The sequence below is a fragment of the Neopsephotus bourkii genome, unplaced genomic scaffold, assembly GCF_033783945.1.
Source record: "Neopsephotus bourkii isolate Nb327-2 ecotype Australia unplaced genomic scaffold, CSIRO-AGI_Nbou_v1 NB_1292, whole genome shotgun sequence".
Taxonomy (NCBI): Eukaryota; Metazoa; Chordata; class Aves; order Psittaciformes; family Psittacidae; genus Neopsephotus; species Neopsephotus bourkii.
Genome location: NW_026901776.1, coordinates 906,952 through 932,709, shown reverse-complemented (window position 1 = coordinate 932,709; position 25,758 = coordinate 906,952). Strand labels below are relative to the sequence as shown.

The following is a 25,758-nucleotide window of genomic DNA, read 5'->3' as shown; positions in this document are numbered from 1 at the left end:
ATGTCTGAAACTCGGTGCCTTGAACCCATGTTCAGACAGTCTCATACCACCTTGGTTCCCCAAAACACTAGTCCTCATTAAAGCACTCAAGAATGCAAACTGAAACTGCTTTGCTAATGGGAACTTCTGAAAACTGGGTTAATGGTTGGGTCTGAGCATCTACAATTTATACATAGGTGTATAGAGATGACACTTCCAAGTGTCGTACACTAATGAGAAGTACCACTGCTTGCATCTTCTACAGATGATGAAGCTGGGAGGCTTATGTTAAATCTTTGGCTTTAAAAATCTTGCAGAGAAAGTGACAGAAAATGGAGTAGGAAAGGCCAGCCCTCTACAAGTAAACTGCATTTTTAACTATTTCCTGCATGACTAACAAAATGCATATATATATATACACACACACACACACATATATATATATAATCCTTTTGACAAGGATACCCTATTTCTGTACTGTGGAGAAACAGATTTCTCCTGTTCTGCACAATATATAGTTCTTTATCCATAGGCATGGTAGGTAATACCATAGAGAAAGCAAGATATTAAGGATTTGGTTCCACCATTTTGTCTGCAAGGAAGTAATGCCTGCCAGACATGTTTATAAGATTGATCCCCATCTGTTCACCTGGCCCGTGGTAAGGCTTGGGAAGCGAACATAACATACTGACTACAAGGAATACAGGCAAATATAGCATAATATTAGCAGTTGGACCAGGTTTTATTTCTGAAGCTGAACCTGCTGAAAGGCAAGAAAATGTAAATAGTAGAGAGTAACAACAGCACTTCTTGTGTAAATGGTACTATTCTTTGCTAACAAGTACACACCAGGTTCTCTTTCATGGACACCCCTTGTCGTGGGGAAAGACCTTGTGTGCCCTTGTGAGGTTGGGAGCTATGCTGGTGGTGGCATATGCTTTCAGTAGGGTCTCCCATGCCAGACAGGTCTGAACTGAAGTGTCAAAGCGTGTCCATGGACAGGATGGGCTCACTAGCCTTTGGGCAACCATCCTAGGACAAGGACAACTCTAGCTTCAAACCCAGGCAGATGGAGCTCATCTAGCCCTGTAAGGCCATCCATCTAAGAGAAGGATACTGTAGTCAAGCCTACGACCTGAGGACTTTGCTGTCACCGTCCAAGCTCGCTAGGCCCTGGCAGATAAACCTCAGGTGTAAAGGGTGGGGCCAGTTCTGCGCACGCTGTGCCTCACCTAAAAAATCCAAAGGGTTTACCCACACTTGCAAAGCCCTGTAGCGACAGGCGAGGGATGAAACGGCAGGTGATAAGGTGCACTGGAAGCTGCAGACACAACCCTGCATGCAGGCGGTTCAGAACATTGGTCGCTCCATAGCACCGTTGTCTCCTTTGAGAACTCACGCAGAATTAGTCTTGAGGAGAAAAGACAACATAGAAAGAATTGTGCCTCGCCTATACCACCCAAGGAGACCTTTCGCTGTGCTTTTTGCAACCGGATTTGCCTATCCCACATTGGCCTTTTTAGTCATCAGCGTGCTTGTAGCAAGCATGGGTAAAGCCCTTCCCAAATCTTCATTCACAAAGTCAAGCCATGATGATGATGACACACCCGGTTGCATATTAAATATGCGTAAGTATGTAAACTAAAGTTGATCTATTTCCAACACATTCTCCTTTGGCTGTTTAAACCCAATATATAAAGGTTACAGTCATCAGTTGATGAAAAATTAATCTTAATTAAGCTGTTTGAGAGGACTTCAGGCATTTTCCAAAGACTTCTTATGAGTTGGGGATTTAAAAAAACAGATTTTAGTCTTCTTTTCATAAAACCTCAATCCTTTCTTTCAATTATACTTCATACATGTCAGGTTTGATTATTAAATTATGTGTTTCTGATAGAAGAGCATCAACAAGCATTTGTTTAAGCCTTGCACCTAATACATATAAACTTCTAGTTTATACATTAACTTCTGAGAAGCCTCTGCTTATTTACCCACATAACTTTTTCAGGTAGATCCATCCTACAGGTGTCCAAGGAAACATTTCTCTTTGCTATATGTGTTCAGAGGGACCAGAGGCAAGTAACTTCCCAAGGTGCTAAGTTTATGCTCTCCTCCACCCAATCCTATTTAAACCTCTTCAGTCAGCATGGTGTTCTGCAGTCCGTAGCTACCCAGCTTCTCAAAGTGGCAGCTGTAGATATATGTGAAACCTAGCTTGGGTAATTAACATCTTGTAATGTTCTTCTGCCACAAGAAGAACGCTACTATCAATTCCAGACCAAGATCCAGCCACAGTTAAAGACACTTTGTCTAAAATCCCCCCACTCCTGGAATTCCAGTCAAATAGCATGTCCCTTGCTGGACTGAAACACTCCAGGAACAGTTTGCAGTGCCGTTGTAGTTCTTTGCCGAAGTGAAGCACTCTCTTCACTTTATTAGATTAGCAAAGGATTGTTCTGGAAAGATACTTTGTTACTTACTATACGATGATTTTTTTTAGAAGCGGTATTGATCAGATAATCGTAGTGTTGCAGAAACGAAGTTCAACCGGGAGAGAGGTGCCCCGGCCCCGGCCCTGAGCCCTCTGCCCGGGCCGCTGTTCCCTGCGACTCTTCCCCTCCCACGGCATCTACGCTTCCCCGCCATTGAAACGTGAGGTAAAGCTGCGCTTCCGCAGCGCTTTCCCACGGGACAGGCACCGCTCCCGATCCGCTCCCCCCACCGCCACCCCGCCGTACGCGGTAGACCCGGCCCCCCTCGCCTCGGCCTCCCGGGGCCGCGCTGCTCCGCCCCGCGGCATTGTGGGGGCTGTAGGCGGCCGCCGCCGCCGCCCGCGCTGCCGCTGTCCGCCGGCGCTGGGGTGGGACTGCAGCTCCCGGCGGCCGCGGGGCAGAGGGGCCCAGCCTGGGGGAGCGGCGGCGCGGGGAGGAGCCGCAGGCGGCCGAGGCGGCCCGTCACCTCGGCGCCGCGGGCAGAGGCCGGCGCGGAGGGAAGAGGCTGGCTGCGGCGGCGGCCAATGCGAAACTGGCTGGTGTTGTTGTGCCCCTGTGCGGTCGGGGTCGCGGTGCACCTCTGGCTGCTGCTTGGCTGCCCCGGCGGCCCCGGGAGACACCCGGCAGGTAGGGCAGGGGCACCCCGGGCGGGCAGGGCTCCCTCGCCACCGGGAAACTGGTGAGGAGAGGTCGGGGGTCGCGGGACTGGGCGCTTGAGGGGCTGAGGAACGGGGCGACTCGGGACTGGGGCAGTTACTCAGGCCGGTGGCGACCCTGCGGGGCCTGCGCGGGGAAAGGGGGCTGAGGAGCGGCTCTGGCAGTTAAAAGGTCGTGGCCGACCCTGGGCTGCGTAGCGCCGCGGCGGTGCCGTGTGTCTGTGGGCAGCGCTTCTCCCGGCGGGTCTGGCTGCGGCTGCCGGGCACCTGAGGGCAGTCCCCGGGGGACGGCTCCCGGAGAGCCCGCAGCGCCCGCGTGGGTTCATCGTGAGGTACGGGGTCGTTCCGTCGGGCAGTGGGTAGCCGCGCTGGCTCTGCGGCGCACACCGCAGGCACCGGCCGCGGTGCGGGGTTGTCGAGGGTGCGCTGCTGCGTTCTGTGGGGCTGAGCCCTTTCTGAACGTCTCCTGCGCTATGGATGCCCCCCGCGACCACCGATCCCGCTTGTGCCGCGCCCTTCCCGGTGCTAGGAACAGCGCTGTGCGGTGTGCCGGCTCTGCTGTGGCGGTCTTCAACACCCCTGAGGTGCAGAAAGTGACTCTCAGGATGAGTTGTGATCCAGCACTGGTGAAATCAGACCCCGAAGGGCTATAGTTGTGATCCGCATAAAATGAGTTGCAGTTTTAAGGCCGCAGGTGTGCATACCTCATAGAAACAGGCATCTGTTGGAACAGCAACTTTTATCAGCTACCCATCGGTGCTGTCTGACAACATTAAAGAATACTCTACAGGGTATCTGGAAAAAAAAATGGCAGGGAATAAATGGTGTTTTTTTACTTGAGATCTTCTTAGAACTCTATCTAGGGACCCAGTAGCATGTTCACCAACAAAGCCAGCTTTGCTACGGGTGCCAGTGCCCTGTGCAGTGTGCGCAACCGTGAGGAAACAAGAGCCTGCTGATTGCCAGCGGCAACTAATAATGCAGGTGTGAAAGATCGTGTATGTTTGCACGTTCTGAAGGCTGCAGAGCTGTACGGGTGTCTGTGTGTCTGTATTCTGGCCATGGCATGTCAAATGAGTAGTGCTCGCAATTGTAAAAGAACAGGAGTTCTGCCTGTTAGCCAGGACAACGTTTGAATTGCCTGGTTGCGTTTGTTCCTCATCTTTCACTGTGCTGCTTTTTTAACTTCACTGTGTTAATTTGGAGTTGGAAGTGGCAATGTGGACTCTCATTATAACCTTTCATGCAGAAAGGTGCTTTCCACTAACAAATATTTCTAAAGAAAATCCAGAAGTTTCTCAGCTGGGGAGGGAGGAAGGGAGGGAAGGATCTTTTCAGAGATTCACTGTTTCAAGCAGTTGTTACTGGCATTTGTGTTTGTTACTGTGAAACGATGCTGCTTTGGATGAAGTTAGGATAATTAGGATTAAAAAACCTCAGTGTTGTTTTTTTTTACTACTGAAAGACTAAGTGCACATTTTGTTTGTGAAAGGGTTATTTAGTTGTAACCTGTTGTGTAATGTATTTACATGAGGAGAGAAAACCTGATACCTCTTACAGAAAGAGAACTTGTCTTTTATAGGAAAATGCTCAATATTGTACATGCGTGGTCTATTTGTCGGTCTGATTCTCGCATGATAATTTAAGGAAGAGTGCCTCTTAGTTTTCAAAGTACCGCCAAATGTACAAGCTGTAGTTACAGCTGCCTTGGCAGAGGGAAGGAGAATGGCTTAAGGGACCTCTTCTATTTCTGCTGGGGTTTTGTATAATATTTTTTTTGTTATTATTTGGAGTGTTTTAGTAACATCAGTGCATTCATACACAAGAGTAATAAATGTCCTTATTTATTAAAAGGCTTCTTGATTCTGGAACTATTTAGGAAGATCAGGTACTGGCTGAGAAAGCCAGTCTTGTTTCATTTGATTATTGAGGGATCTTTTTTGCTTACTGCTCCAGCTCCTCGTTATTACCTTCTAGCTGGAATCACTGCTGTGAATAAAAGCTAAATCTGATCATGGGGCAGTGTTTTACAATAGCTGTGACATAAAAATGCATTATTCATGTATTCTTTGATATTGCTGTGTGTCTCAGTAGTTGTGCAGTGTTGAACAGTTGCAAAATTAGCTACCAGTGGAGGTCAAAGGCAGGGTGAACAGCGGAGTTTAATTCCTCTCTCAGTAGTCATCATGCACATGTACACAAATGGAAATTTGTTATAAAGTTAATAACCTGTTTTAATGATTGTTTACTTTAACATTGTTGACTTGCTAACCCAAGGCTGGAATAGACATCTCTGACCATCAATTCTGCTTACTACTTCTAATAAGCAACTCTTGGTCTCTATCTTAAAATGGCAGCTGGGCAGCCTAAATTTGTTTAGTGAGGGTTGAGGGAGAAGCTGTTCCATAAGGTTGTTGTCTTAATTAGAAATGTTTTCTCATTTCTGGCCTAAGCTCACTTGCAACTGGTTTATGCCCTTCTGTTCTTAAGGCTTTCAGTTAAAAGGTCTTTCTCTTCCTTAAGGTACACCTCCATGGTGTAACCATGGAAATCAAAGATATCTGATCTAAACCTTTGTTTTCTTTAGCTGAGCAATTCATACCTTAAAGCTCATATAGTTCCAGCCACCCTCCCCTGGATAGGAAGACCCTGTACTAGACCAGGTTGCTCCAAGCTCCAATCCAGCCTGGCCTTGAACACTGCCAGGGATGAGGCAGCCACCTGTGCCAGTGCCTCACCACCCTCATAGTGAAGATTTTCCCTAATATCTAATCTAAATTACCTTATTCCAGTTTAAAGCAATTCAGGTGATTCTGACATCTCCTGGCAAAATAGGCTTTGTTTCAGACAACATTTCATTTTTGCTGTTTGTAGGTCAGATGAAACAATGTTCCAGTCTTCACCCATTCCATCTACTTCTCTTCATCTATTGGAAGTATTGCCTTTAATAAAACTTTCTTAACTACACCATGTGAAAGGCCTGTGGTCTGCCTGCATGCTTTGGCCCTCAGTTGTTTCTCTACCTGTGCAGTATTCTGACTTTCTCTGTGTTCTTGATCCATTTCACCTTGGTGTCACGGAAGGCACAGAACACTTTTTTGTAGGCAGTACTCTTTAAAGGGAAAAAATAAATAGGATCAGTTCCAAGACCAAAGGCACTGGCCTTTGTTTCAGTGTCCTGACTTTGGTGGCTCCTGCTTTCTTTTTGTTCATCAGTTAATGGGACTGTAATCCACGTTGCCAAGCAAGACCTCTGCAAGAACATGGTTTTAGGTTTAATTTAAGTCCTTGTCTAACTGGTTGCAAACAAGTGTTATCCAAAGGAAGTTTGTGGGTAGGAAGCTTTAGTTAATTTTTGTAAAAATCTTAGATAAATGCTAATTATAAAATGACCTCAGAAACTTGGGAAGGAACAGACGGACCTGCTTTTAGCACTCCAGGTGGATTCATTGCTAATTGTGTGCTTTAATTGATGGCATAAGTTTTATTGACTAGGAAATTACTCACTGTAGGGCTTCAGTTACAGTGCCTAATCAGAAAGCCCCACACATTCCATGTAATATGCTGCTACTTTGCTGATGCTGATGCCCTTTAAGACGTTATTCCTGTTACATTTCTGGGGGTGTGTGGCAGCTAAGAATTGGCCCTTTTGGTTTTATTACAGTCAATCTTTTACTAGTGAATAATTATGCAACAGATTAAAACCCACCATTTTCTAGAAGCTGCTTCTATGCCATCTGTTGTCCTGTGGTTCAGCACGTACTTCTTCAGTCGCTGGCCTCTGAAAGTGATGCCATGCTCTGTAAGGAGAAATTCTCCCAAAATGTGTACTTTCTTAAGGAAACCGAATTGTCTGAAGTCTGTTAAGCCTGTCTGTCAGGGAGTAGTATGCTTGGTCACAAAGTTATTTCATATTTTGTAGGCATGTAAACACTAACAGGCTGGTGGCCTTGGAAATTGAAACCTTCCATCAGTGGGTCAGGTTTGGCACTGGCAGTACCTGTGCAGTTCAGCTTAAAATGCTGGTTGTTTCCCAGCCTTCATCTATAAGATCTTACTATAGCATTGTTTCCAGGGGTGGGCCATCCTCAACAAAAACAATCACCTCACCTTTGATGGGCATGAGATAACTGACAATCTACAACAAAAGTGACAGTATTTTCCAACTGAATTGGGGTTCTTTTTAGAGTTTGCAGTTATTCTGTAAACTGATGCCAGACACATTACAAACTACTAAGGAGCAGCACTGGTGCTGCATTGTTGTGTTTTGGCGTTGAAGTAGGTGGCAAAGAGCACCAGTTCTGCCAGGGTTGGAAAGCAATGCTTCTGGCTGAAGGAAGGTCTTCACCAATTGTCTTCTAAATTGCCTGCTGAGTAGAACAGCCTGGGAGCAGGCTTTTTGTTCCATGGGATCAGAGACTGGTGAGTTCTTTTCAAAGGATAAAGTTCTGTGCTCCTCTTCCCCCCAAAAAGAGGTGGAGGGGGCATTATTTTCAGTGTTGCAAAAAGGATTTGGTTTATTCCTTTTATGTCTATGCTTCTGATGCTTTTCCATCGTTCCCAGATTTGTCTAGAAGTGTTCCAGTGCTATATCATTAATGGTGTTTAGAGCACTATCATCCCATCAATATTGTTATTACACTTCGCAATTCAGGACTCTGCTGTCCTATTTCTTTAAAGGACTGCTATTGTGAAAACAGAGGAATCCAGACTCTGCCTGCAGAGGTTTTGCCTCTTTCAACCTGTAAAGCTTGTTCAAAAGCTTGTTTGAAGGCTTGTCTGTTTCAAGTACTGTGCTCCCGCAGAAACCAGGGGTGTGCATCTTAGTGTTTTTTACCTCTGGTATAAAGTAGGTGCCACAGGGGAGTCCTGTAGCTCTGCTGGCAGAGAAACCTGTAATGCAGATGAGCTATACCAGATTACTTAAGGTGAAGAAGGTTAGAGAGAGGGAAAGACCTGCTTTTACTCATTGGTTTGTTCGTTTTCTGTGTGTCAGCATTCTTTGAATCCAGTTTAGTTCTGTCCGTTGTGTTTAGATCTTTCACAAAGCAGCACAGAAGAAAAAAGCATGAAAAACCAGGAATATGATTGCAGAGTCTCAATAATAGAGACAACCTGGAGTGTGTGGGTTGTTGTTTTTTTTTTTGAGGGGTATTGTTCCTTTTTAGTCTTATCTTATGAAGTGGATTAGTTGAGAATATCCTAAATAACTTAGGATAAATCATGCTGGAGGAGGCATCAGGGAGCAAACAGACTGTCTCAAGAGTTTGCAGAGAGAGCAGTAGGGCATTGTGGCTTGCCCACGATGTTTGGTAGGAAAGAGAAGGCCAGCAAGGGCATGTTCTCAGGGGACAGTTTGTTCATAGGACAGGCAGGCACATATTTAAAGAATGAAAGATGCTGTCAGTCAAAACCAAGGCTTATGTTCTTGCCTCCTTTGTGAGTCACAGTTTCATAGCTTTGTCACTTACCTGCGCTGACTTGCTTGGTTCAGGGCAGTAAAGTTTTCCGAGATTGCTAGTGAAGGCTATGGCATGTTGAAAATGTTTCCCTGATTGCAATAGGAATTTTGCTTCCTGTTGTGTTTCAGGTTCCCATTTCTCTTGCTTTTGAGTTACATTTTAATTATTGCTTCCAACTCAGGCCTGGTAATATGTGCATTCGGTAAATCTTTGTCACTTTATATTTCTAGGTCCACTGGCCTTCTTTCCTCAGTGGAAGCTGAAACATTATGATGTTATTGTAGGTGTTTTGTCAGCTCGACACAATCATGAACTGCGCAGTGTTATAAGGAGCACTTGGTTCAAGCACCTGAAACAACATTCTGCACTGAGCCAACGGTAATTTCTAGTGTTTTGTAATTTGGTGGGGGGAAGACTGTAATGCTTAAATATCTTGATATAGGTTTTTTTTAAGTATTTCCTTTGTTGCTTTATTTGTGAGCATCTTACACTCTGATTTTTTTTTTGTTTGTTTTTACCTGCTTAGTATCATATGAGACTGTTTCTTCTTCTGGACTGTAACTTTTTTATGCAAGGAATAAAATGTAATTGTGTGACTGGTCACTGCTGTTTGTTTTGTAATTACTTGCTGCTGTTCATTAGTGATGTATAAGACTTTCCTTCTTCTATGTTGCAATGCACACTCTGTATGGAATACAAGTTGGAATGCTTAGCAGTCCAGGATACTTGAAAGCAGACAGGATTGCATTTGGTGAAAGAACCACAAAAAACTTAGAACAGTCTCAACTGCAAAGTACAGGTTTATTTCTCACTGAGCCAGGTGCACAAAACTGCTGCAGTGTGAGTGACCAGCAGAACCCTTCCTGATTGCTTGCCTAGACCTGACATTCTACAGACAGCTCTGTTGTTGCTGAGAAAATTCTGCTGCAGTTCATTCCTGGAAACTGTCATCTTGATACGCCTCACATCTTGGTGGCTGCCTTGCTCTGAAAGCCATTTACTGTTCTCAAATTTGGTGCCAGCACACAGTTTGGAGTGAAGCATAGCTACTTCAGTCATCTAAAAATGTCACCTTTCATAGCTTATATGGAGTTCTAGGAGGAGCTCTGGTAGGTGAAAGGCTAGGCTATGGTGGATCCCCTTCGTGCTGCTTCTTGGTCTCCTCCTGACTGTTACACAATCATGATTTGGGCTGCAAAGAGCAACCTGTTGCTTTGCTACAATCCAAAATTGAGACGTTTCGCTGTAACAGATAGTCTGGAGTCCTTGTTCCTCCTTTGATGCTGTGTGTCTGGTTTTTTCTTCTACCTTTTTTTTTTTTTTTCCTTCTCATTGGCTTTTAAATGCAGACTATTTAAACACCTCTCAGTTAAGTAACAAAGCCAGGTGGGGAAGGGCAGATCTTTGGGATCCCTCAGTTTTGCCTTGGGTCCTTTCCTATTGTAGTTTGCTGGCTGTCTTAAATCCCATTCCTAGCTGACAGTCCTCCTGCATTCTTATTGTGAAATGCTAATGTGGGTTTGGAATTGAGCCCCTAAGAGGGGATTCACATGATTCCTTAGCATACATTCACCACTGATTTCTAAAGCATTCAAAGTCTTAATTCTGTGAAAGACAGGCTGTTGTGATGAAATAAGGTTATTGAAGATGGAGGGAGGAGGGAAGAGAACTGGTGTTAATAAAACCAAATTATTTTAGTGTCCTTGTGAAGTTTATAATAGGTGCACATGGTTGTGCTGTGCCAGTGGAGGACCGAGAAGACCCCTACTCCTGCAAACTTCTGAACATCAGTAACCCAGGTATAGCAGTTACCTTTTAAAAATACTATGATCTGAACTAGAACTAATCATCTTTTCTGAGAGTAGTTTGGTTGCTTAACTGAGGCAGCCAGGCTTCAAAATAAATGCCATCTAGAACTTGCTGTCTTAGCTGTTGCATAATCTTCCTGTAAGTACCCTGTGCAGGTGTAAAAGGGAGAGATCTTTGGGGGTGTGAAGGGGGAGGCCATTGACTTCTAATGGATCTGCATTTTCCTTGCATTGGGGAACTCTCATAAAACATACATTTTTACCTGATCTCTGTATAAAATGGGGTTGAAGAGAATCAGAATGACCTGGCATAGTGTCATATGTGAAGAAAGTAGTGAGGCACCAGTCTCAAGTGTCAGATGGACTTCTCTGGTGACAAAGTGAATTCTAAGCGAGCCTGGCTGATCGATTTTTCAGATTCTGCTCTAGAGAGAAAAAAATTAAATGTCCCATGGGGAAAATATTAATTGCTGACATATAAAAAAAATCATGATTAAAATTGTACATTCTTTCTGTCACCTTTTAGTTTTTATTTTATTTTTGCTCTTTAATTGCAAGGTAACTTAGGACTGTTTGGTACTCTGAGCCATGATTCACCATAAAATGAAACTTCTGTTACTTTCTCTTCGAATGTCAACATCCACTGCTTAACCAATCTCCAGAGAATAAATGGTACCTCAGGGTTGAGGGGGGAAATCATGCCAAAAAGCAGGCAGCAGAATTAAGTGAAGGTGTATGCCATTTTGATGAACAGTTATTTTAATGTGCTAATATACAGGTATTCATGCAGGCAAATAGAATTTTTGTCTTCACTCTGGATATATTGTGTTTCTAATATTGTCTTTGTGGATATGTAGACATTGACTTGCAATTGCTGGTAGCCTGCACATTGCTGCATCGCTCTGAATTTCTCCTTTCCGCAGTCTGCAGCCAGTTGTATTTTATTCTTCTCCAGCATTTGATTATCCTTGTGCATTTGCAAGCCATGCTCATTAATTGGAATGCTTTGCATGTATCCAATGTGCTTCATGCGTATCCAGTTTTAAAGACCCAGAAGTCTTCTCACATTACCCCTGTCCTTTCTCTTTCATACAGTTTTGAATCAGGAAATTGAAGCGTTCAGTCTCCCTGAGGATGTACCTTCTGAGCTATCTGAAGACAGAATTGTCAGTGTGAACTTTCGTGTACTTTACCCCATTGTCATTACCAGTCTTGGGGTATTTTATGAGGCTGATGGAGTGGGATTCCAGAGGAACATTACTGTAAAGCTGTACCAGGCAGAACACGAGGTATTGTAGTTTTCTTTTGAAAATGGACTAAAGCATGTTGTCACTTTAGTGTGGATTAAATTCTTACAGAAAGTGACATGCTGTATTGGTTATTAAAAGAGAAGTATTTAACTGACAAGCATATGAATAACACTTTCTTTCTGTTGCATTGCAAATTCTTATTTCACACACATCCCGGATGAGGAAAAGATGAAATGCTATGAGTTAATTTTATTGCTTTTTTTAAAGAACACTTACATTTGATGCAGAGACACAGTTTTGATTGTGTTTGAGGTTCTAAAGTATTGATAGGTATTAAGGAATAAAAATTAATCTGTTGAGTATATTTAAAACACATCAGCAGAAAGACACGTTTGGTGCCTTCAAGCAGAGAGATGCAGGAGAGCTGTAACTTTTTCTTGTGTGGCTTCTGGCAAGACATTTTGAGGTTTCTAGAAACTGTTATTATTTACAGGTAATAATCAAACTTTGGTGATAATTCCTCCCATTCCCAAACTGTTACGGATTTGATAGAATAGCTTAGTGCTAACCTGGAGGAAAAAAAAATTACTTGGGTATGATGCATTTGGTATATTGCATTTATCTCTACCAGTAACTTGATAGGCTAATTTCAAGACTTCTGGCTATGCTACAGTAGAAGGAGGTTTAAATTTAAGCTAATAATTAGAATGAAGTATAGAAAGTATACTGAAATACGGTTTATAATAGGAAAAAAAAAGTATATTTTAATCAGGTTTATGTTTGCTAAATGTTAGAATTCTAAACCTTGAGAGCCTAATAACTTGATCTGTATTACCTTTTTAATTCCAGTGAAGGAAAAAAATTAGTATCATAGGAGTGCTTGGAGACTGTTTTCTGAAGACTGTGAGTCTGACAATGCAGTCTGGTGCAGAATCTTTTCAGCCATTTGGTGGCCTACATAATATAGTAGCAATTAGGTTTTAGGGGTCAGTTAATCCTCCAGTGCAATTAATAGTAGTCAGCTGTTTAAACAGAAGGCAGGAAGTCTGTAAACAAAGACGAGTCTGAGTGTTCCAAGTGATGTGTTCTGTTGATTGGATTCTAGCTGAACTTGCACTTTTGTTCCATTGTTGATTGCTTCCACCATATCAACCCAATACTTGAATTCTGTGGAGTCTGAGACTGTTGTGTGAATAAAACTTTCAGTAAACTTTATACAATCAATGAGCCTCCTTCCATTGTAACTGAGATGATCAAGATTTGCATAATCTCACAGCACTTTTAATGTGTTTTGTTTGGCTGGTTTTTTTTCTTTTCTGTTGTTCGCAGGAAGCTCTCTTCAGTGCTCGCTTTAGTCCGCCAAGCTGTGGAGTGCAAGTGAACAAATTGTGGTACAAGCCGGTGGAGCAGTTCATTTTGCCAGAGGTGTGTGCAGAACTGCCTGCAGTCCTTTTAAATCAGCTGGAGAGACTGATAAAACTGGCCGTTGCATGAGGCAGAAAAGGGCAAATGAAGACCTCTGGAATGTTAGCCGAGGGGATATGCTGAAAATCAGAATTTCTTTTTCCCCACCTCATTATCACCAGTAGTTTTCAAAGCAAAAGCCTGAAAAATACAAATCAATTTAAAAATTACATTGACAAATAGTAGCAATTTCAGCAACTTTTTCAGTTTGAGTGAAAATTGTGCCTGGTTCAATTCTGTGGAAGCATTTACCAGAGAATGACACACTTCTTTCCCCCTCCTGCTTTTTCATACATTAGTACACAAGATGAGGAGGGGAAGATGGCGCAGATTTTTAGAGAACAGCTGGAAAAGGGGTTACTCCTTCCGATAACAGCAAGATGATGTGTGTTATGGTTGGAATTATGGTATTGAACAGTTGTAATTAAAAAAGCTGTTACTGAGGGCTACTGGTTGTTCCTTTTGTGGATGCACAAGTGAGGATTTTTTTGTTCATTGAACCATGCAAAGAAGCAAGAGTTTAGAACTTCAAGATCTTTAGGAGGGTCCATCTGTAATGTACTAGAGGAGGTATGTGTTGCACAGAAGACTGACATTTGGAGTTTCAAAACTTGTCAACATCCTTCGGCAGAAGTGCGTTGTTTGTTTTTAATGGGGGGCCCCCTCAGAAATTTTGGAGAAAACTGCTTTTTGGTCAGTAATGAGTGTTAATGTTCTTGCTTGTCCTAAGATACAGCTACCTAAAGTAACAAGGCAGGGTCTTTTTTTTTTTAAACCTCTTTGGGACTGGGGATGCAGTCCAAGAGCAGGGTTTTGGTATAGGGATATAGAACCTACTTGTGCCTGCTTAGGATGGAAAGTGATTAAACACTGAAGGGTTTTGTTATAGGGATATAGAATCTACTTGTGCCTGCTTAGGATGGAAAGTGATTAAACACTGAAGGGTTTTGTTATAGGGATATAGAATCTACTTGTGCCTGCTTAGGATGGAAAGTGATTAAACACTGAAGAAATAGAATATAGGTAGGAAAAAAATGATATTGTTACAGTGAACATTTAATGAATACAAGTTGATTTAGAATGAAAATTCTAGTTCAGCAGACACTCCCAGGTACAAGGATCCCAGTGGACCAGTGATGCCTCACTAAATACATCAGCTGCCATTTTAGGCTGTTTCCCTCCACTTAAATGTTCTCCCATATGACTGGATCCTTGCTGCTATTTCTGTAAGTTGTCTTTGGGTCTGGGTTGTTCTCTTATGCCAGAAATCAAGTGTTTTATGAAAGAATGGACCACGAGAGGAGAGGAAATTTGGGGCCAGATTAATCCCTGCTTTATTCCCCTGGGTAAGAATGAATGCATTTGGAAACCTGCTCTTTTTAGGGTGCATCAGCAGCTGATTATCTGGTTTCTCATCTGAACCAGTTTTTACTGAATACTGTGCATGTTTGTTATCCTGGCAGGAGACCTTTCGGGTGAACAGACCTCTTGCAGTATTTTGTGCTGTATGTTTGACAATCTAATTTGATATCAAAATGATTCAGGGTTTTTGCCTCTTTTAAAATAGAGTATTGGTTAGCTAGTGGTTTGGTAGTTTAACATGTAAGCCTTTTCCCTGTAAGACTTTGTTCTGATACACTAGCATTCTAGGCGGTTGTAATTTTGCTATAAGTGATTGCCATTTTCCTGAGAGGCAGATGGGAAGTATTTCATTTGGAAAGGGGATATTAGTATTCATATATTTCTTTGTGTGGGCTTCCTTAATCTGATACGTGTCATGCACTGAATGCTTACAGAATAACATGATGTTTCTAATGTAGATTAATAGGACTTATGCACAGCATGTAGTCTCCTGCGATACTTAGGATGCTGAACCGTACAAGATGATTCAGAGGAGATAGAATGCCCACGTGTTCCTATCTACTTGCTTGAGAGCAATAAATTTAGTGAACTGTTTAATTGTTGTAAGATGGTTTCTGAGACATCTATTCTCTGCCTTTTCACCTTCAAGAAATAATGGGTTGTACAGACTGCTGAAGAGTGTCATTCATCTTCCAGCTGAAGTGCTGCTCTTTCTGTTGCTTGGGGAAAGGAAGGGAAATGCAGCATTAGAATAAGCATCTGGCAAGCCAGACTGTCAAAGACAGAATCGATCATTCGGTTTTGGAATGACTGAAAGCGCAGAAAAGCAGAACCACTAGCAGATAACTAAAACTCACACAGGGGCTCTTACAGCCAAGTCTTAGCAATGCACTCACTCTGTCAAAAAGCCATGGGTTGCTTGCATGAAAATGGGGCTCTGTACTATGCATGCTCTGTATTGCTAAAGGGGAGTAGTTGGAACAACCAAAAGCAAAGCACCGTTTGACATTAGGAAAGGAGTTTGACAGGTCTGCATTATGTCAGTACACCTGTTCGGTATTCACTGTAAATGCCACTGCGCTCTGGCAGCAACAAGGCTGGAATTTGAGTGGGGAAAATCAGATGATGTAGTCTCAGGTGTGCCACTATTTCTTTTACTTTAAGCATGTTCAGGCCTCAGCTTACTTAGTAAGCAGCTTAGAGTAAGAACAGCTGAAGGCTAAAGTCATTAGAAAATTTGCTTACAAGTCTCTCAACCTGGAAAATACGATAGTTTGCAGCCTTAGGACACCTTGCACTGAGGTTCACTGATAATAACTGACTAAGACTCATGGCACAGGTTTGAAGTCAGTATCAGTGATAGTCAGTGGTGAGAATTCTAATGTTTCTGGTTGCTAAGTGAAAGGAGTCTCAGGCTCACTAAACAGTTTGCCAAAGGCTGTGTGTGTAAACAGGGCAGGGAAGTGAGATGAGAGCCTAGTCCCTGCAGCAAAAAACATTGGAATGGGAGATGACAGCCTCTGCAGATAGAGAAATTGAGCTTTGGGGTTTTACTGTGCAGGGTATTAAGGGGTTCTGCAACCAAAAAAAATTCAGTAGTGGTCCATTTGTTTTGGTAACTCATAGGTAATTAAACAAACAAGGGGAAGATACTGAGCATGCAAGTCAGGCTTGAATAAACACTGACCAGCTCTCTGTATTATGTGTTTGTAAAGCTGGCATTATAAATAATAGATGGGAGACTTCTGAAATATGCAGCTGGCATTATATACCGAGACTGCTGCAAATGTTAAGACCTACTTCTAGAGGAAAACAATGAATTGAGCTGAAATCTGAGCTAAACTTAATGGTATGTCAGTAACTGGGGAGTTTCTGGAGAAGGTTTTTGGAGCACAAGGAAGCTGAAATGGAGAAGAGCTGAGAGGTCAGTACAAGTAAACAGACTTCCTACGGCAACAGAAATGTGTCTACAAATAGTTGAAACCAGTTATTTCTCTGTTCCAAGGTCCACACTAGCTACTGGTGTTCTTCCTGTGAAATTGGAGAAACAAATTGGAATGTGCTCACCTAGCAGTCAAGGGGATGATCACCCTGCACCGAGTCTGTACGACCTGGTTGTAAGGGTGAAATTGCTTTTAAGAAATCGTAATACTACCAGTACTCTTACCTGTACAACATAGCTCCTGTCCCCTCACGTGTTCTCAGGGGTCTTCAGGAAAGTCTTACATAAAATGGGTAATAGTTGGACTGTTAGCTGCATCAGTTGCAAGTTGAGGTGAAATGCTTTAAAGTGCAAGAACTTTTGGTCTTATTCTTGTGTGTATATCTATCTATCTATCTGTCTATCTATCTATCTATCCATCTATCCACACAAACCATGGAGTGACATAACTTAAATAGATAGTTAAACCCAGAAAGTTTTAAATCTATTCACTCGTCTTTCTTCTTTCCCAAGACAGGAGGTCAGGGTTCTGTGACTCCTACAGTAGCTTGTGACAGCTTTGCCAGGATAAAGGTGGCTGTATTTTCCTTTGAGTTTTGCTGATGTCAGGATTGAGTCTCTTGATCTCTGGTTTTGGCAGATAACTAAAAAGCTGCACTTATTTCCAGATCTGTTTTAACGTATTCTCTTTGTAACACCAGATTTTGTAGTTGATTTTTAAATTTCACTTCAGGTCATCTTTAAATGCCATCTTAGTGAAGTTAAAAATCCAAAGCCTTTTACAGTAGGCTTCTGTTAAAAGTTTAATGTTCCCAATACAGAGATTCATGATTAGTCTTAAAAGCATGATTACGTGTTACTGAGTTTCACAGATGTATTTCTTTCATGTGTAGCTTGTTTTACTTACACTTCAATAAAAATACCTTACGCTGTGCGTTCAGGCTATAACTTTCACCAAGCTGACTGTTTTAAAATAAACCCCCCAAACTGTTTGATTTTCATCCTTTGAAGTCGTTGAATAGCTGCATAACAGCGTTTTTCTCTTTTACCAGAGTTTTGAAGGTACCATTGTGTGGGAAAGCCAGGATCTTCAGGGTCTTGTTTCAAGAAACCTTCATAAAGTGGCGGTGAATGATGGAGGGGGTGTTTTCAGAGTCATTACCGTGAGTCACATCACTTTCCCGTTCACCATGCTTCTATTTTACTTACAAGTCTTGGGTATTTAGCATTTCACTTTCCTGTATGACTCTGTAAATTGTTAATTCAGTTGGCCTTCTTCTGTTGTCTTAGAGGGCAAATTTGCTTTGCCTGGGGAAAGGACAGGGGCATGCAAAAAACTATGCTAGTAAGTGGCATTTTCTTTTCATTTGAAGGGAGTAAAGTTCATCTGTTGTCTTTGTCAGGTGTGGAGCAGTATCAGTGTATCAGATGGCAAAATGTGGGTCGAAAATCCTGTGCTGTACTCCCAACTGATGAAATTAAGCCTGGTTTTTTGCTTTTTGGCAGTGTGTCTCTCTTCCTGTCAAAACATTGCTTGCTTAAACATGCTGTGCTGTTGTAACTTAGCATTAACTGTAAATAACTTTACATTCTGACCTTGGCTTTGGAACCATTGTTCTAAAACTGTCAGTGAGACCGCTGGTTTTAGATGAAACTTCAAACAATGCCACAAAACGTTACAGTTAAAAATGTTAGCCCAAGTCTTCCATTATGCAGGTACCTAAACCGGAAGAGCTTTAAGTGAATTTAATTGTTAGGTGCAGAAAACGTCACACCTTCAAACCGCGGGGAAAAACAGATCAGTAATGAGAGATGAACTGAGTTTTTTTCTTTCCCTTTATCTGTCCCTGGCAGGCAGGGGAAGGGTCACTGCCACATGAGCTCACAGAAGGCGTGGAGGGAATAGCAGGGGGTTTTATCTACACTATTCAAGGTAAGTCTACAAAATGTAGCATCGCATTTGATGTTAATATAAAACAGGAGCTTTAAGTTATATTTCTTAGGTAAAATTTGTGCTATCTCTATGAACTTGATCATCTTGTTTTCTTCTAGTAGAAACAATTAATTTCTTTGCATTTTGGGGGGGAAAGGGATGGTGGTGTTATGTCTAATGTCAATGTCCTGATGTGGTTTCTTTGCTTCCTCTTTGTTGGCCATGCCGACTGACTTGCAGCCCTTTGTCTTTTTAATAGAAATATCTTTTTTTTTAATCTAGACTCTCTTCTCTGTCCTTCTTTTTGTTACCCAGGCCCAAGTTAAAAAAGATTGTGCAATGAAATCTTTCCCTGATAACTTTCACACTTTTCCCAGTCCTACTACTGCTGCTAGAAGTACTGTGTTGTGAAGCTTAATGTTAACTACTGACAGACAGACAGTGACTACCTAGCATAGTCTGCTTTTCCACCCTTGTTGGTATTTTACACGCTTTTAGCAGAATGTTCAGAGACTCCATAGAAGCCCTTTCCAATGCCTGAGATTTCAGCCACATAGCACTAGAGGAGATGTATCCATGTCAGTCCATCTGAGCCAACAGAAGCGTTACTCCCATGACCTGGCAGATACAACTGGGCAATCTGTTGTCTTCTTATCTGTGTAGGAACCTAAACTGAGGTGTGCTAGAGCCCTTATTCACAAAGTTCTTCAATACCACAAACTATCTCCTTACAACAACTTTAGTATTCCCGCAATGTTTGGTGTTTTTTAGCTTCTGCCAGCAGTCAGTTCTGTGGTGCGGTTCAGCCGGGGCTACCCATGCTATATCAAAGCAATGTGCATTTGATTATATTTAGCATCAGATTTTTGTTTGTTTGATTGGGAGTTAATTCTTTTTATGCTAGATAGACATGCTTAGGAGCCATCGATGTAATGGCAGCCTTTTTACTCTACCAGTAAGAGTTAATAGGGAAGTCCCAGACAACTCTTTATATTTAAGACCCTTAAAAAGTTGAATTCTTTCATTACTGAAAAGTTAGAGAATACTTTTTAACTTTAATTTTCTGTATCAAACCTTACACAAAAAGTCTGCAACTTTTAACATTTCACAGAAATTACAGGATTTTCATAACCCTGTTGAGTTGAACACTCTTCAGATTCATTTATCAATATGTTGTGTGTGATCCGAGAGAAACATCTGAAATACAATGTAGAGATGCGTCTTTGTTTAATGATGGGTGTTGTTTCTCTCAGAAGGTGATGCTCTTTTGAAAAGCCTCCATACTCGCCCAGAAAGGTTTACGAGTCACATAAAAAACCTTGACAAAGAAGATGCTTTATTGAAGGAAGAAAGCAGCACCTATGATGATATTGTCTTTGTAGATGTTATTGACACTTACAGAAATGTTCCAGCCAAACTGCTGAACTTCTACCGATGGTAAGTTGAAATAAAGTATTTCCTCTTGGAAATGCTGTTTGTAGGGCAAGGTGATTGAGCACATTACCCACCTGACAGGTACCATGAAATATGTATCTGTATCTCACAATTTTGGGGGCATGTAATTAGTAACATAATAGGACCTGTATTTCTTGAATGCTGCCCCTTGGTGCCTCAGGTGAGCACGCGCTGGCAAGGCTTCTGCTCTAGGAGCCCTGATGTGAAAACTTTTTTGCTTCCTTGAAATTTCTTTTGTTTCTGACTGAAAACTAGCACCTTTGACCTATTAAGGGGTTGCTTTTGACCAGTTTGTATACTTAGTGTTTCAGTTTGCTTGATTCTCGTCCTGTCACTGGGCACTACTGAAAAGAGCCTGGCTCTGTCTGTTTACACCATCACTTCAGGTATTTGTACACATTGGTGATGCTCCCTGAGCCTTCTCCAGCCTCAACAGTCCCAGCACTCTCAGCATCTCCTCATAGGAGAGATGCTCCAGTCACTTAATCATCTTGGTGGCCCTTTGCCGCACACTCCATCCAGTCTGTCCATGTCTCTTGTACGGCGGGGGTGCCTAAGGCAGCACGTTGTACTCCAGATGTGGCATGACCAGTGCTGAGTAGAGGGGAAGGACAGGAAGCTTGTGTACAGGTGGGCAGAAGGCCGAGTGGAAGAATTTTCACAGTGTATTACATTGTGTTGAATCTAATAAGTTCATTACCTCAAATTTATAACTCTTTCCATTACTCTGAGACAGCTCTTTCAATTAATTGATGTTGCTGTGGAGGAAGAAATAGCTGAGAGTTTTAGTCGCTTGTAAGATTATGCCCTTATCTAAGAAATTAATGATTGTGAATGTAACTGAAAAACTGAACCATGCTTTCAGGTCTAAAAAGGGAGTTTAAATTACAAGACTTAGATCTTTGTGATCATTTCTTACAGATTAGCAAATTTTTCAAGATTTAGTAATCAAAGGCTTCAGGAAAAATGCCTTTCTTAGTAAGAGTTACCCTTAAAAAAACAATGTTCCTTTAATCAACCCAGGAATAGTGCCTAGAATCTTAAATCTGTTCTAGGTATTTTACAAATGACAGATACTGAACTGTTTCAAAGAGGTAAAGATTACTTTTGTCATATTTGAAGGGTGCTTTATTGAAGAAGAATTAAGTACCAAGTTGTTTCCACAGATGTTTCTTACAACCTTCTGCAGTTGTATCGCCCTTGAACTGACTGGCTCATCCTGAAGAACAGGCTACTGACATGTAGCCGGTGGCTTTTAACAGCTGTGCTGCCATGCTCATCAGGGATTCATACCCCTCTGAGGTCAATACTGTTTAAGACAGATTAGTACACCCACCATCTGTCTTGGAGAACACAACTTCCAAGTTTGTTTTCTTCTGCTCATACATAAATCCACGTTGTAAGATCATCACTGGATGCAGCTGCATCTCCTTTCTGTAGTTAGTCAACCTTGGTCGGTAGGGAAAACATTTAAAAGCCAAGGGTAGGAAAAACATTCCTTCTCCCTATGCTTCCCTAAAAACCCTTGTGGCATGTTCTGTTGTGTAACTAGTTTGTGGGCTGCAGCTCAGCATCTCATTGCTTTTCTTTTTGGCTACAGGACAGTTGAGTCAACAAGCTTTGATTTGTTGCTGAAGACAGATGACGACTGCTACATTGATTTGGAGGCTGTTTTTAACAGGATAATGCAGAAAAAATTGGACAGGCCAAACATTTGGTGGGGGAAGTGAGTTGTTTTTATTTTAACTTAAGAGATACCACATCTTTAGTGAATGGTTTACTGCTTTAAGTCTGTTTTCATGTGGGGTTTCTTCTTCTGTCTATGGAAGCTAGTTATAAAAAGCAGGACTTTTGTATGTGTAAAACTTTGAAAATCAGAAGAGAGAAACCAGTCCTTTACAACAGCTTTCCAGAGTGTGTCTTTACAATGAGTTAACTTGCTGAATACCTTACTTAGTTTTAAAATGCATTGCATATTGTCTTTTGCTGTGGTACTTAAGTAAATAAAAGCATTCCAGCAGTGATGTTAAAAGGCCAGTATGTACTAGACTTGTAAATGTTACTTTTTTTGAAGCCAGTGTAACTTTTCTGGTGGGCTTGAAGAAATAGGATAAATGAGAGAAACAAAATTGCCTTTATAGTCTGCACTTTATTTGAAATGGTAGATCTGATTAATGAATTCTTGATTGAGTTTCCCAGCCTGTATTACACTTGTGAATAACTAGGATCAAAATAGCCCATCTCTTCCTTTCCTTCCAACCACAGAATGCATTGCTACACTGCTGCAACATCCAGTGGAGCAGAAATGCTATGCTGCCATAGCATTCAGTATAGCACAATGGCTCAATGTTTTTCCCTGTTGCCATCTGCTTACTGAAGAAAAGCTGGCCTTTGCTGCTAAAGGTGGCTTGCTTCATGTATCTGGTACTGACTGTTGCTTATTCATAAGGTGATTTAATAAGGTGTATGGAAGTGCGTGTGTAATAGCTGGCTATCTTGTGATGATCTCAAAGATCTGTGTGGTGAGCATGTGTTCTGTAGCCTGTAGAAAAACCCTGAGTGCCTGGTGCCTGTTAAATTTTACCCCAAGACAAAGCTAAGAGTGAGGGTGAGGCAGGTTCCTTCTAGCCATTTAAAAGGTCAGGATCTCCTGGACAAGGTGGAGACCAACTTGCAAAAGTTAAAATAGCACCACGTATAAGCTGGCTGGGCTGCTGTTCCAGCTGATGTAGGGAAAGCTCTTATGAACTCTGTTCTTGGCTGTTAGAGCCAAGGATGCGACACGAAAGAGATTGCTCTCCTTCTCTCTGGTGTCCCTACCCATACAATGGTAGGTGTCCCTGTCTTTGTGTTGCTGCCTGTTATGGGCACGCTCCTTGGCCAGAGTTTTCTGGTTGTGTGTTCTGCTTTTTGTATCAACACCAAGTATGCAGGTGTCTTCTGAGTGGTTCTGGGGACCCTTACAAGCTCTCCTGCCTTTAGACTCAGTGACATCTTGTATATTTAGACTTGAGCGTTGGGGCAAAGTACAAATGAAATGCTTTTTGGTTTCTCCCTGAGCTGGTTGTGGTGTGTGGAGACCTTAACTTCCTGAGCAGAAGGTTCATATATCATATATGTATAACCCCCTCAGTCGGGAGGGGTTTGCACCCTTCCTGCTATGACATGCCAGAGTGAGAGACACTGAATCTAAAGTGAATTCAGGGATCAGATCTGACTTTCGTCTGCTTGGTTCTTTTAATATGTCAGCTTCAGCTGTGAATACGTGGAGCCTGGTAACAGATCTGCCACTCAAATGCAGTTCCTCCCCTAGGGAGCTGTTGTCTGAGGTGACAATTCTTAGAAGCTCACTAAAGCTTTTTTCTGCTTGTGCTCATGACTTCAGCCTGTTTGCAAAAAGGGGCAGAACTTGCTGCATTGGCATAGTTATGACACCTAGCTCTGGAGTGTGAAGTACTGTGAGTGCAATGGCACCAGCCTGTTCCCAAACAAGAGAAGTGGAGCACTTCTCACTGCCTGGCACAGCAGTTTAACAGGGCCCGTAGTGCTGTGTGGTGCAGCAGGGTGTTAAAGCTGTGCTGCACTGCCTGGGATGGGAATCAGTGTGAATAGTGTGCACAGCAGGCTTTCTGCAGGCCTCCAGTAGCGAGTACAGTCTGCCTTAGAGAAGATGAGTGCCAGGAAGGTTTTTTGTAACTCTGATGGCAGCCTTTGTTTATCATCCACTTTGCTGAGTTTCATCCGGAAAACAGCTTAGAGAAGGTATATGTAAACCCCAATACTTAGCCTTGCTTCCTGTTTCTTAAGCAGCCACTAGTCTTATTAGGAAAATGGAATGTGTAACATGGTTATAACTGCACTCCTGCTGGAGGCACCAACTTTTGTATTGGTTAACCAAAGGCACACAGATGTGCCATTACAGAAGACAGGTAAGGCTACCTGCACTTACCTGGATCAAAACCCAGCAGCAGGTGCAGACATGCTTAAGACCTGTCAGTGTTGTGTTTGTTTCTGTTTTGAGAACTTTCTATCCTTACCCAAGACTTGAGACCAAACAATAGTTACACTTAAAGCTGTTGTGTTTGATTACATGGGTGCTCTGGAGAACTAAGGCTAGGAATTATAATCACCTTCTGCTTCTTCCTGTTACTATTGTTTATCATCAATATTACTTCAGTTGTTAGCAGTGTTCATAGGTTTGTCTAAGCATCTCACGGCTAACATGGTCTTCAGTTTCAGACTGAATTGGGCGGTTGATCGTACTGGGAAATGGCAAGAGCTGGAGTACCCAAGCCCTGCATACCCAGCTTTTGCTTGTGGATCTGGCTATGTCATCTCCAAAGACATTGTTCAGTGGCTGGCAAGCAACTCTGAAAGATTAAAGACATACCAGGTAGGAAAACATTGGTTCACTTAAACTTGTCTGTGGAGCAGCATGCATACTGTATGAGTAGGAAAGAACACTGCTCAAGTGTTTGTGTTGGGTTGTCCTAGTTGGCTTTTTGCAGTGCTTTTGGTTGCTACGCTTTGTGTCTGTTGTAGGTCAAAGCACAACTATGCTGGACTGAGAACCTCTGGAGCTGTAATACTCTTAAGAACAGTGTATTTTCAGAGGAAAGCTGGGAGGATTAATTTAACACCTCTAAAATATACAGACATAGCTTTTTGTGAATTAGGATAAATTGCATCATGTACCAGCAGTAAAAAAAAGGTAACTACAAAGGCATGCCTCATGCTTTCCTGGTGCTAATATCTGTATGGTTTATCATAATGTGTCATCTCAGGGTGAAGATGTGAGTATGGGCATCTGGATGGCAGCTGTAGGACCTAAGCGATATCAAGTAAGTCTGAAGAAATTCCCTGCGCTTTTGGAAAGAGAACATGCCTGTTGCTCCAGGTAGCATGAAATAGGGAAATTAGTATTTTTTTTTAATTAAAAATAAATAAATAAAAGCAATTGGATTAAAATCCAGAAAATTGTTCAGAGGAATTTAAAAGAAAAAAAAATTAAAATCACAAACCCCTCATGCTCCAAATAGCAGATCAGAGAGGGACATACATACATACACCTCGAGCTGGTGACCTCTGTGTCCAAAGTTTGGTGCTAGACACAATGAAAACCTGATTCTCAGAAGTAAAGACTTTTGAAGACTAAATTATTTGTAAGAAAAACAATTGAAATGGTTCTCTCTCTAACAAACAGGATAGTCTCTGGTTATGTGAGAAGACCTGTGAGAGTGGCATGCTGTCTTCCCCACAGTACTCTCCCCAGGAACTGAGAGAGCTCTGGAGACTAAAGGAACTTTGTGGAGACCCTTGTAGATGTGAGGAGAGATGATGGATTTGCCTTGGAAAACAGGGTAGCATATAATGATCATGGAAAAGTGTACATTTGGATTCATTCTTGGAACAATAAGGAGTATTAAGGTATCTTTTAATGTTGGCTTTCAACTAAAGTATTACAATATTTGCACATCCCTTTTGATAATTACAAATGGACTGATACTATTAATTTTCTATTGTATAGGTGTTGATCTGACAAAAACCAAAATGTTTAAGATAAAAAATTTCCTTTTTATATGAAGTCAAAGACCTACTTGTAATTAATAAATGCACATTAGAATGCCAACTAGCCTGTCTTTTATAAATTAAAGTACTACTGATTTAACTCAGTGTAGAGATGTACCAGGCTCCAGTGGAGAGCTGTGCTCCACACCAGGGCCCTGGATGAGAACTGCTGCAGCCAGTCCTGTGCTGTGTGAGGGGCTGGGACAGCTAGGGGTTAGGATTTATGTTTAGTTGTTTATATTGTTGTCATTTTAGATAAAAACAGTATCAAAGTTTGCTTATACCAAATCTTCAAGTACTGCAAACTTGTCCTGATTAGGAGGGATTACTGATAGCTCACTGTGGTGTTTAGATATGAGTCTGAGGGTACACAAAGGGAAGTAAAGA

The 25,758-nt window shown here is 42.1% G+C and overlaps 1 protein-coding gene across 1 annotated transcript; it reads left to right on the top strand.

Moving 5' to 3' along the window:
* Positions 1 to 2,810: 2,810 nt before the first annotated feature.
* Positions 2,811 to 25,432, top strand: B3GALNT2 (beta-1,3-N-acetylgalactosaminyltransferase 2). The gene is made up of 12 exons (XM_061365686.1): positions 2,811 to 3,098; positions 8,820 to 8,967; positions 10,288 to 10,388; positions 11,493 to 11,686; positions 12,977 to 13,072; positions 17,468 to 17,578; positions 18,270 to 18,348; positions 19,602 to 19,785; positions 21,404 to 21,529; positions 24,037 to 24,196; positions 24,588 to 24,644; positions 25,007 to 25,432. The coding sequence occupies exons 1-12, from the start codon at positions 2,996 to 2,998 to the stop codon at positions 25,139 to 25,141; spliced, it is 1,494 nt and encodes a 497-aa protein (XP_061221670.1). The 5' UTR covers positions 2,811 to 2,995; the 3' UTR covers positions 25,142 to 25,432.
* The last annotated feature ends 326 nt before the right edge of the window (positions 25,433 to 25,758 follow it).

Excerpts from the sequence above, each read along its gene's own strand:
- B3GALNT2 (XM_061365686.1), top strand. The coding sequence starts at position 2,996 with ATGCGAAACTGGCTGGTGTTGTTGTGCCCCTGTGCGGTCGGGGTCGCG. Across the intron at positions 11,687-12,976 it reads TGTACCAGGCAGAACACGAG|GAAGCTCTCTTCAGTGCTCG; the intron begins GTATTGTAGTTT and ends TGTTGTTCGCAG. Across the intron at positions 24,645-25,006 it reads TAGGACCTAAGCGATATCAA|GATAGTCTCTGGTTATGTGA; the intron begins GTAAGTCTGAAG and ends TCTAACAAACAG.